Source organism: Eubalaena glacialis, chromosome 3 (genome assembly GCF_028564815.1).
Source record: "Eubalaena glacialis isolate mEubGla1 chromosome 3, mEubGla1.1.hap2.+ XY, whole genome shotgun sequence".
Classification (NCBI taxonomy): domain Eukaryota; kingdom Metazoa; phylum Chordata; class Mammalia; order Artiodactyla; family Balaenidae; genus Eubalaena; species Eubalaena glacialis.
The window spans coordinates 173,742,609-173,754,875 of NC_083718.1; the positions used below are offsets into that span (position 1 = coordinate 173,742,609).

General features: G+C 42.3%; 1 protein-coding gene across 3 annotated transcripts in view; it reads left to right on the forward strand.

Annotated features, from left to right (window-relative positions):
- The window catches only part of WASF2 (WASP family member 2), a 70,064-nt gene that overhangs the window by 42,927 nt on the left and 14,870 nt on the right, over positions 1-12,267 (forward strand). For all 3 annotated transcript variants that reach the window (XM_061184667.1, XM_061184666.1, XM_061184668.1), the window contains one exon: positions 5,671-5,843. In XM_061184667.1, the coding sequence (XP_061040650.1) occupies positions 5,714-5,843 (130 nt within the window). In that variant the 5' untranslated portion in view covers positions 5,671-5,713. The remainder of the gene's footprint in view (positions 1-5,670; positions 5,844-12,267) is intronic.

Here is a 12,267-nt window from a genome sequence, read left to right on the forward strand (position 1 = left end):
AGCAGAAGTCCTAATTGCCACACATACACTATCCCCACATGTTCTCATCCCCTGCTACTGCTGATCAGCATTTTGGGGGTATGTTTCAAAGAGGAACTGCCTTGAGAAGCATTTCTGTTGTTACGGTTTTTGCTGTAGCTCAGATATACTTGCTTTTGGATGTGGCCATAGAAATCTGCAGGTGTTATCAGTGACCGTGGCTCTAAATGAAGCATTGTTTATTTATTTATAATAAATAGCTAGTAGTACATATCATTGCCAGAATGAGCAGTCATCTGTTTTCTGTCCTGGTAATAATAGGAATTAAGAGTGTAGGGTACAGATGAGTGCATCCTCCCTCTCACATGCAGCCTTCCTTTATTACCTTCTTCCACCCTCCCAATCCCTACCTCTCACCTACTTCACCCCACTCCTGCTACAGGCTGTTGGGAACAGAGTTGAGAGTTCAGAGTGTAGGGTACATGTCAAAGTCTCCTTTTGCCTTTACACTGTCCAAATGTGATATATAAATCTTTCATGATAACTTCAAATATAAAGACTTGTAGAATCTTACTGTTATGAAGGGACCTCAAAGAACACCTCATCCAGTTTCCAATTCAAAGCATGAATCCCATAATGGTACTGGCAGTCTAGACTGATCAGTGTACTCCAGGCCATAGCTAGGAGGGGATGTCTGAAGTCTTTTATTTATTCTCAGACTCATTCTCAAGTTTCTTAGGCTGAAAATAGCCAGGGGTAAAGATGGGGGTTGCTGCTGAGTCTGGCTGGATGTCTGGAACTGGTCCAAAGCCAGTTTTTCCTTTGGACTTCTTTGGGTAGCCAACTCCCAGATTGGCTTGGGAGGCTCCCAGAGTGTAAATAACTTAACCCCAGGGCTCTGTCTGGAATGTCCTTTTTACCATTCTGGATCCTAGCCGTTCTGGTACCTAGATGAATCTAGATCTGGCAAAGGGTTTGATTCATGGTCATGATCCGCCCTTCTCTACAGTCCCTAGACCTCCCTCTGGCCTTGTGTTCAGAATGCAAGTGGCTGTTGGCCAAGTGAAGAGGTTATGGCAGCTTAGGTAGAAGCAAATCCAGGAATTTTAGAACTTCTTAAAGATCATCTAGCTTAGTCTCTTTATTTTGCAGATGAGGAAACTGAAGCCCAGAGTGAGAATTATATCATCTTTGATTTAAAAGGCATTGTAGAAGTCATCCAGTCTGACCTCTCAACATCATCTTCTTACAGTCTAAGAATCTCTCCCCCAACATGCCCAATAGCTGGTATCCAGAGGATGATACTGGGGAACTTATAACTTCTGAAGAGAACCCATTCTAATATAGGACAGCTCTAATTAAAAGGAACTAACTTAATTGAAATCTACTTCCCTGTAACTTTTATCTTCTCAGTGGTTCTAATTTAATTCCTCTCCTATGTAACATCCCCCAAGGTAAGACCTTCTCAGACTCCCAAGTTAGCAAATATCACTGTAGCATATAATTTCCCTAATCAAAATAAAGTATAACTGAAAAAGAACTTTACTGATTCTATAAAGACAGGGCATTCCACTTTCATGTGTCCAAACTTCTTTTTCCAGCCAAGAACGACTACTTTCTTGGTTTTCTTCACTTTCTTTTCATTACTGGCACTAGCATTTAGCTCTTTTCATAATACTTTTATTTTTTTTAAATTTTTTATAAAAGTCAGGACCTCAGTTCCCCCGCCAGGGATCAAAACCAGGCCACAGCAGTGACAGTGCCAAATCCTAACCACTAGGCCACCAGGGAACTCCCTCATAATACTTTTAATAAAGAAACATCATTTTATCACTTTGTGAGTATAACTGTACAAAGCTATCAGGAGAGAGCTACAGATAGGCCTGAAGGGTTGGGCTCACCCCTGCAGCCTGTCTGTGGTTTCTCAGTTCATATTTGCTAGCTGTGGTGGGCCTCTCCATTTCTATTGTCTCCTTCTCAGCCTGGGAAGAGTTTCCCAACTGGTCTTCTTACCTCCAGTCTTCTCCTGCCCAAATACAGCTTCCTACTTCGGTTAGAGTGATTTATCTAAAAATGCAGATTTGCCCATGTCACTTCCTTAATTTAGTGGTTCGTCAACACCCAGTGCTCCACAAATTTTCCACTAAATGACTACTGATGATAGATGAGCTTTTCTCAACTGCATTCCCATAAGAAAATTAAACCCTAATGTTATTAGGCATCCATTGTATATAATGTATTAACTTTTTTCCAGTGCATCTGAAATGGTCCTAGTTGTTTACACTCTTGAAGAGAATTGAGGAAATAGTCACTCAAATTCTTTTCTTTGTTCTGTGGTTCAGATGAGGAACCCAGTATAAAAGAGCAGAGGAGAGAGAGAATGTATGTCCTTCAAGAGGTCCAGAAGCATGGCTGGGAGCGATCTCCAGAAAAAAACCCCACAAATTTCATTGAAGTCTAGGCTTTCAACTTTATTATTATTTTTTAAAATACACACACACACACACACACACACACACACACATTTATTTATTTATTATAAATTTATTTAATTTATTTATTTTTGGCTGCTTTGGGTCTTTGTTGCTGCATGCGGGCTTTCTCTAGTTGTGGCGAGTGGGGGCTACCCTTCCTTGCGGTGCACGGGCTTCTCATTGTGGTGGCTTCTTTTGTTGCAGAACACGGGCTCTAGGTGCGCAGGCTTCGGTAGTTGTGGCTCGCGGGCTCTAGAGCTCAGGCTCAGTAGTTGTGGTGCACAGGCTTAGTTGCTCCACGGCATGTGGGATCTTCCCAGACAAGGGCTTGAACCCATGTCCCCTGCATTGGCAGGCGGATTCTTAACCACTGCGCCACCAGGGGAACCCCTAGGGTTTCGTCTTTAAATTTATGTGAATATTGCATTCTACTACATAATATATCCATTGTTAAAAGTGTTTTAAAATATTTGTCAATGAATAGAATTGATTTTACAGGAGGATTTGCCTGAGGTCCATGGAACTAAAAATAACTACCTTTTTTCTTAGCCCTGTAGTGGACATTTTATACATGTTACCTTATTTAATGTCTCTAGGAAAATTGCCCAAGATAACACAGCTAGTAAGGTGTCAAGACTCAGGGCAAGGGAAGTATGTCTCAACTCCACAACTTGAAGCTGAGTTGAGTCAAGAGTCTTGGAAGTCTTTGCCCCATTTCTAAGTCTATCTTCACTGGAATAGTGGGTTTTATTTTTCTTGGTCAAATTAGTATTGTGGCTCAGATCATGCGTAATTCCATACTTCTTTGGCATAATACAACTAACCTTGATTATCCAAAAGAAAAATGAGCAGTGATGCAGGTAATTCCATATAATAGGGAATCTTGTCTTTCTTTGGTGGCTCTGAAACATATAAAATGACTTTTTTTTTAGTAGTAGATTCACTTTTCTAATTGTTTTGTCTTGATAGGTATTGACATATTGTAATTTCTTGAGTACTCTAGCTGGTTGTGGGAGCTGGCTTTTTTTGGCAAGAGGTAGCTATCTTGCTATTGAAAACTTGGTTCCCCCACCCCAGAAGACATAGAGTTGACTCCATTTGTGTCCACTTACCCAAGGTACTTGGGAAAGCATAAATGCTAAAGTACCAAGGTGTCAGAGTGGCTTCCCCAGCTCCACCCCCAATCTGACATTTACCTAGCCATCTGGAATCCAGTTTCCATTAGGTGTCCAAAGAGAATGTCTGGAATGCCCTGTCAGTGGCCATTCAGTGCAGAATTTCAAGGGGATCTGGCTCCTGTAGCTCCTCTAAGAAGCTAGAACAAGTTCTGAAATGATTGCTAATGGAGGGAGCCATAATGGCTATTTTCACTCATCTCTGGCTGTACCCCTGAATTGCTGGTTCTTCCTAAAAGCTTGAAGTTTGGGAGTCTAAGGGCATCCAGAGGATGCAGAGTCCTGTGAGGTTCTTATATTTGTAACACCTTGCCTCCTTTGCTGTTCTAAACTCTCTTTTCAGTAGGAGTTAATAAAGCTTGCATGTTAGTACCCAGTACCCTTTAGATTATGTAAAAGAGGAGAAGAGGTAGACTGGGAGGGAAAGTCCAGAGTTTGGATTAGAAAACCTGTTTAGTCAAAGGGGAACTTAGCTGAGGAACAGAATGAAAATGATTTCCTTAGACAGTAGACAAACATTCAGGAAACACCTCTGCACCCCAAAGATAGGAACAGCTGCCACACAGTGACTATTAAAGGGAGGTTCTAAGTTATGAGCAAACAGCTGATTCTCTTGGTTCTTAGGCTGTTGCTGTTGGTGACAGGAAATCTTGTTCCCCAAGCTGCTGGCTTCCTGTTTTATTTTTACTCTTAGCAGATCAGAATGTCCATAACAAGGAGCAGTCTGTTCCAAAGGGTTCTACTCCCTCTTTGAGCCTGAAGGGCTTTTTTTTTTTTTCTTTCGGTCAGACAATATGTTGGTTCACTTTTAAGATCTATGATGTTTAGCTTGGTTTAAGCATTTCGTATTCACAGTCAACTTTTTTGGTGATGAGCTGGTGTTTTGAGATTTGATGTAAGTAAACCTCTGTGGGTTGTTTTTTTGTTTTTTGTTTTTTTAAAGAGGAATTTGCAATCTTGGGGACTTGGGTATGTTACCTTTATGCTTTACCATTTAATTTGCCATTTTCCCTAGCACAAAAACCATTAGGCTGTTTTAAATTTCTTTAGTTTCACAAGATAGGGAAACAGTTCCAGCCCGATGTGCCTTGGCTGTAGTCATATCCATTTTGTTGGATTAAAAACCTCCTCCTGTCCTTGTAAAGCTAGGAATTTGGTAATCTAACTCTAAAACAATAGCTCAGCATGAACCTAAAGTGCTGGGGGATTTCCTAGGGAAAGGGGCTCAGCCGACAGGATAAGAAACAGTAACTGGAAGGTTTCCGGATCTGCTCCACTTCCTGCTGTCTCAAGAGCCTTTTGGCCCAGGTGTGTTGAACCGGATGGGAGAGAGAAAGGGAGCTGTGGGTAGAAGAGAAAGGACTAGGGAATCTTACAGCACAGGGTGCTTGGCATCATGTTTGATATATTGAACGTGTAAAATTTTCCTTGATATTCTTTCATTCTGTCAATTTACAGACTAAACTTTGGTAGTGTTAATAGATACTGGCAGTATTTAGCTGTACATTAACAGTCCTCCATCAGGGAAGGACTGGAGAAGTTATGTCCTGTTGCAGATCAGTAGAATCACTATTGGCAACTTAATTTCATTGTGGAGACTGTCAGATGACAAAAGCTCTTTTTTGATTCTTATAATTGATTATCTGGAATCTGATCTGTTCTGGTTGTGGACCCCCCAAGGTTAGGATCTATACCATCCAGGACCTGCTGAATGGGCTGTTTTCTTACCATGCGTCCCTGCCTCTGCAGACTCTTGTTAGTTGGAGCATAGTTGTTATTTTAAGGTTTTTAGGTTTTTATGCTGCCTGTGTACCCTCAGTCAGCAGACACCAGTTCAGAATTTCTAAACTTATCCAGCAAGCCTCTAATGGCAAACCTTTAGAAGGGGTGGTAGGGGTAAGGGAGGGCTTAAAACAGAAAAAAGATAGAAGATTTTTAAAGCTGTTCAGATCAGAGCAAAACAAAAGGAAAAAAGACTCACACAGCCCTGGTGTGCCTGGAATTTGTGGTTGAGTAATACTTTCCTGTTATTTCTTTTTTAGGTTGTTTTTCATCATTCAGAACGTTGCCTGAAGCAGGTCCACCATGCCGTTAGTAACGAGGAACATCGAGCCAAGGCACCTGTGCCGTCAGACGTTGCCTAGCGTTAGAAGCGAGCTGGAATGCATGACCAACATCACCCTGGCAAATGTCATCCGACAGCTGGGCAGCCTGAGTGAGTGCCGCAGAGAGCCTGTGCTTTGCCCTCAGGGGTCGTTGGTGCTCTTTATTTTGTTTCCTTCTCCTCCGTGTTCCTATTTCTCCCCCATCTGCCTTCCCTAGGTAGTGCGAAAATTTATCCCACTCCCACCCCCTCCCCAAAGAGAGGCTCCTTTTTGGTACAGATTCTTCCCCTCAACCCTTTCTTCATCTACCACCACCCTCTAGGTTCCCTCCCCCTCCCCCTCCACCTGCTTCAAAAGAAATCTGTGGGAAGGGTGGCAGGAAGGGCTGCAGCAGAAACTGCAGATGGAATGACAGAGCAGAATTCTCTGTGTGTAAAGTGGGAGGTTCACAGAGCAGTATCTTGGGTTGGGGAATGTGCCTGTAATTGCACAAAGCTATTCGATGTAGCCTGACTTTGTTGAAGCCTCAAATGTGCCAATAGTCTTTATCTACACAACACCCCCCCCCCTTTTCTTCCCAAAGAGAAGTAAAGCAAACATGAATTCAGAGAGATTCTGGCTGACTTGTCTGCCTTGGTACACATTTAATTGTGCTGCAAGCCCCCAGGTCCAAGTTCAGGGTACAAATTACTTCTGTAGTCTCTGGGGTATTGGGAGTTTTGCAAGCTGTGTGAACACAGTGACACAAATTGTAGCTGGAGCCATTCTTCTCTAGGAAGAAGATGGGGGTTAACCCAGTCTGTTTTGGAGCCGAGGGAAAGCCAGCTCAACTGTAATTTTTTTTTTTTAATTGATAAGAATGAATAAGACTGCCTTGGGTGGGGTACATGCATGGGTTTGGATTTCATTCTGAATTAAGTTGACTTTATTTGCTTGGAGCCGAGATATGAGAAGGGCAGATGCTTGGATAGGCTCTGCATTTGTCTAGTGCCGTTCCAGCTCCCATAAGAACCTCTGTCAAAATGCCATTTTAGTGATCTTCCTTAGCAAAAGCATCTTGGTGTGAATTATTTCAGACATTCACCTCAAGAAAGCCTGCATCCCCCCAGATAGTAATAGGCCCTGCCTTGAAAATGGGTGCCTGAGGAGACAGAGGTCGGTGACCATATGATGTATGGGGTCTGAGATTCCTAAGCCATCACCTAGCTCAGAGGCCATCTCAGTTGATCCAGGGTTTAGGGAAACCTGGATGGGGCGTCAAGAAAGAAATGAAACCCCGCCAGTGTCTGTCTTACACAAAGGAACATTGACAGCAGTGCAACAGCGGTACGGCTGACAAGGAAGCACATGAAGGCTGCAGAGAGCCTCACTGCTTCTTAAAAGCATCATTTCTGCTTCTGTCACCCTGAGAAGGCCAAATGGGTGGAAGTCAGTCACACACTGGTTCCTTTTCTATAGGACAAAGGACATCTAGCTAATGATGCTTCTTATTCTCACTCAGCAGGAGTTATGCTCTCTCTCAGGTGTTTTTCCAGGGTAGTGTTGCTGGATGCCATTGCTCACTCTCCCACTTGTGATCAGAGCATTCCTATCTTGAGGAAGCTGATCTGAGGGCCAGGGTTGGCTTGTGCCTGTAGAAACAAGATTTCCTCAGGTTGTGGAGCTAGCTGACCCTTTATTCATCCACTAAACATGTATTGAACATATTTTATGTGCCAGATGCTGAGAGGATCCAGCAATAGTAAGAAATGGTCTCTGCCTTCCAGGAGCTCATACTCTACCAGAGGAGAAAGAAATAAATAATTCTTAAGGGGAGAATGGGGAGAGGATGAGACGGGAACTCACGTTTGTTGATTGCCTACTTTAAGCCGGGTTTTAGTAGGATCTTCACATAGATTATCTCGTTTAATCCTCTTAATAATCCTATGACGTTAGATGTTGGCATTGCCATTTTTCAGATGAAGAAATGAAGGCTCAGAAAAGTAAGGTAACTTGCCTGCAGACACAGCAGTCAGAGGCAAAGTCAGACTTCCTAAGAATTTCTGTTCTGTCTCCTGTCTCTCTGTCTCTACCAACACTGCCCTGGTTTAGAACGACTTTAACTCTCACCTAAACTGTTGTCCTAGCCTCCCTCTGGCCTCCCTTTCTCTGATCAACCCCCTTAAATCTATAAACCTAAAAATGTATAAAATCTTATAACTCTTAAACCTATACTCTTGCCAGAGTGGTCTGTCCAAAACTAAAATCTTACTTTTTACTTTTATAATTCTGATTTGTTTGAATTTTTAAAAGTTAAGTCTGTGTTAACTTTTGCAGTTTAAAAAGTGTTTTTAAAATAAGAGTATAAATGTTAGCTATGTATTTATCTCTGCTTTTCCTCACTATGGAATTATTTAAGTTCCTTGGCCTGGCATTCAAGACTTTAAGACCTGCCTTTCTTTTCAGCCTCATTTTCTGTAATCTATCTTCTCCCATTTTACAGTCTTTTTAAGGGATTCTTTTAAAATTAAAAAGGGAAAAAAAGAAGGAAGAAAAACTGAATTACCAACTACTCGTAGCTTCTGAGACAGACCATATTCTCTCGTACTTCGACACGGTAGCTTTGTTGTTCCCACTGCCTGGAGAGCCCTTGCCATCCTTGTAGCTGATCTTCAAGGCCCACCCAGCTCAGGGATCTCCTCCTCCAGGTTGGCCTGAGTACCCCTCTGAGATCCTATTACATGCCTGTATTATTACCCACCACGTTATATTGAAATTTATCTCCTATATTAAATTGAAAGTTCTTTGGAGGCAGAAATCATGTGTTGTTTGTCCTTGAACCCCAGTGTCTGTCTTTTATAGTACCTGGCACCCAGTAGGAGCTCAGTAAATACTTGTTGAATGATTCATGCATGTACTCTTTCCATGCTTCCATGCTGTTGGTGCAGAGAGAATACAGGGAAGGAAGGAATATTTCCTATGGGGAATGGGAACATAGTGGGAATAGGGAGAGTCAAGGAAAGCTTCACAGAAGAGGTTACATTTGAACCGAGCCTTTAAAGATGACTAGGATTTCATCTAGTAGAGAGAGGTGCAGGAATGGGCTCATATGTGCTTCAGGCTCATGACCTTGACCTCATGTATTGTACTCTAGCCAGAAGTGCTTGGTCTAGTAGGGAAAGTCTGATTATGGAATGAATAAAGCACAAAACTAAGATTTCACAGCCATGAATTGCTCCCTGATAGCATATCCAGGATTCTCATTTTCCCTCAGTGCAGTGAGATTGGCATTTCACATATTAGGTTGCCGTATCTTAGGAAACGTGGGCACAGCCAGCTAGCCAGCACTTCTGAATCAGTATCCTGACCACCTAGGAAAAGGGAACCCCCTCTTGGGTCATTAAGATTTGTTATGGGACTTCCCTGGTGGTCCAGTGGCTAAGACTCCACACTCCCAGGGCAGGGGGCCCGGGTTCTATCCCTGGTCAGGGAACTAGATCCCACATGTTGCATCTAAAGATTCCACATGCCACAACTAAGACCCAGCGCAGCCAAATAAAATAAATAAATAAGTTTTAAAAAAGATATGTTGTGATATTGGGTTTTCTGAGTACAGTGGGTCCATGCCATTGGGGGGCTCCAAGACTCCCACTCAAATTCAAACAAGAGCAGCTTCATATTTTTAAAAATCAGTTTTACTTGTTCTATTTCCCCATAAGATTTCATTTGAAAAACTGTACTGCTAAGAGAAAAAAAAAAAGTTGAAGACTGCTTCTGGAATCTTTTGCAAAATGGGGTAGATGTCTATTATGAATGTCCTGATGTGATAGTGGATCTATCTTGGTAATCTGAATAAGTGAAATTTAACTCTGAACAAGGCACTTTGGTTTTCTCCTTTATAAGTATCACACTTCTGTTTTCAGAGGTTGGAGTACTTTTTAGTACTGAAAGAACAGGGCTATCACATTACTGACTGGAATTATATTTTAAATTTCCTCTGAGCATAAAACTTAGGATACTTAGATAGTCATACTCTTAAAAGTCATCTGGGACTTCCCTGGTGGTGCAGTGGTTAAGAATCCGCCTGCCAATGCAGGGAACGTGGGTTCGATCCCTGGTCCGGGAAGATCCCACATGCCACGGAGCAACTAAGCCCGTGCGCCACAACTACTGAGCCTGCGCTCTAGAGCTCGTGAGCCACAACTCCTGAGCCCGCTTGCCACAATTACTGAAGCCCGCATGCCTAGAGCCCGTGCTCCGCAACAAGAGAAGCCACCGCAATGAGAAGCCCGTGCACCACAACGAAGAGTAGCCCCCCTGCTCACTGCAACTAGAGAAAGCCTGCGTGCAGCAAATAAAGACCCAACGCGGCCAAAAAAAAAAAAAAGTCATCTGATATGGTTGAGCAATATAAGGAGGAGTCTCATTATAACAATTTACAGGGACTTCCCTGGTGGCGCAGTGGTTAAGAATCCGCCTGCCAATGCAGGGGACATGGGTTCGAGCCCCAGTCCGGGAAAATCCCACATGCCACGGAGCAACTAAGCCTGTGCACCACAACTACTGAGCCTGCACTATAGAACCCACGAGCCACAACTACTGAAGCCTGTGTGCCTGGAGCCTGTGCTCTGCAACAAGAGAAGCCACCGCAATGAGAGGCCCGTGCACTGCACCGCAACAAAGAGTAGCCCCCACTTGCCGCAACTAGAGAAAACCTGCACGCAGCAATGAAGACCCAACACAGCCAAAAATAAGTTAATTAATTTAAAAAAAGAGTTTACATTTTTGGCTCGTTTAATCCTGTGACAACTTGGTGAGATAGATATAGTTGTCCCCATTTCGCAGATGAGGAAACTGAGGCTGGGAGAATTTGACTTGCTGAAAAGTACACAGGTGTAGATAGAAAGAACTAAGACTTAAATTCAGACTTTCTGGTTTGAAGTCTACTGCTTCTTCCATGTCTCATCTTGCAGTTCTAAGTATACCTAGGGCCTGACGTGACATAACGTGACAGCGGGGAAGCCTTCACTCCACCTCACTCCCCCTTCAAATAGCATTCTCAATGTTACCATTTTTATATGGTGGGGTTCTTTGTATGATTTCATCTTAAACCATTGTGCCACACTGATCTCTACTCCCACTATCACTGCTCCCTTCACTGAGGAGCAGGAAATCCTGCATATTCTTGCGGTGACCTAAGGGTAAATTGATTTGGGGTTTTCTTTTCCTCCAGAACAGCTGGATGGTTAACAGATATTTTTGAGCCTGGTTTATTTTCCATGCTTAATGTGTGTTTCTCTGTTACAGTCTTCCGATCACAGTTATTCGTTACCTAGGCAAGCATGATGCAGTATGGTTTTTGGTTTTTGGTTTTTTTTTTTTTGAGATATGGTTGATTTACAATATTATATAAGTGTCAGGTGTACAACATAGTGGTTCAAAATTTTTAAAGGTTATACTCCATTTATAGTTATTATAAAATATTGGCTCTATTCTCTATGCTGTACCATATATCCTTGTAGCCTGTTTATTTTATACACAGTAGTTTGTACCTCTTAATCCCCTACCCTGTCTTGGCCCCTCCCCCCTTCCCTCTCCCCACTGGTAACCCCTAGTTTGTTCTCTATATCTGTGAGTCAGTACAGTATGGTTCTTATAGGACTTAGCCATATTATCAGGGATCAGATTGGATTCTCAACCTGCCCAGTAGGAGCGCAGCTTGTTAGCCAATTTCAGTCCTTTGAGCTCAGGAGCTTCCCATGGTTGTTTAGATCACAAAACCATTCAGTATGCAAAGACTTGCTTCTTCCTTGATTAGAAACTCTTTATTGACTAAATTTACCAGCAATTCAAAATATGCTATTGATTGGTCTTATCCTTACCTTCCAGGTTACATTGAGTGAGCTGCATTTCACCCTGAAGGTGCAGTTTTGGCCTTTTGAACTAATTTTTTCCCCTCAAGTATGGACTAAGAATAAATGTAGTTCAGAAACTAAAGTAAGAGCCTACTTTAAATAGTTCTCAAAGAAATGATCTTTTGGTTGGGCACAGTAACTTATGCCTGCCTTCACCTTGCAAGTAACAAACTCAGATGGTATATTTATTCGTATGCACCACTTTTCATTCTAGCAAGAATGTGCTTTGTGGCTTGGAATGACAATATGGAGGTAGTGTCAGATTGCTTTTATGTTTCTTTGGCTGCAAATTCTCCTTGCATTCCAGGGTTGAAAGTACGGAACTCTTTTCTTTTTCTAAAAAACAAGACATTGTGGAATGAGACCACTGGTATGTTGTTTTTCAGGGAGAGCTTGAATGTTTCAGCTTTCCACTTGTTCCCTGAGATGTAGATTTGAAGGATTATAACCTAAAGCAAAGACTTTCAAAGTTGTAGGTCATAAAACATAAAATAACCTTTTCACCTCTTAGAAGAAGTTATGTCTCTATTATGAGTTGTTAGTAAGTTCAGGGCCCCTGAAAGATACCACATCTCATCATGGTTGTTCAGCGTACTTTTGGGGCTCCACTGAGGATGTAATTTCTTGTTTTTCATGTTAA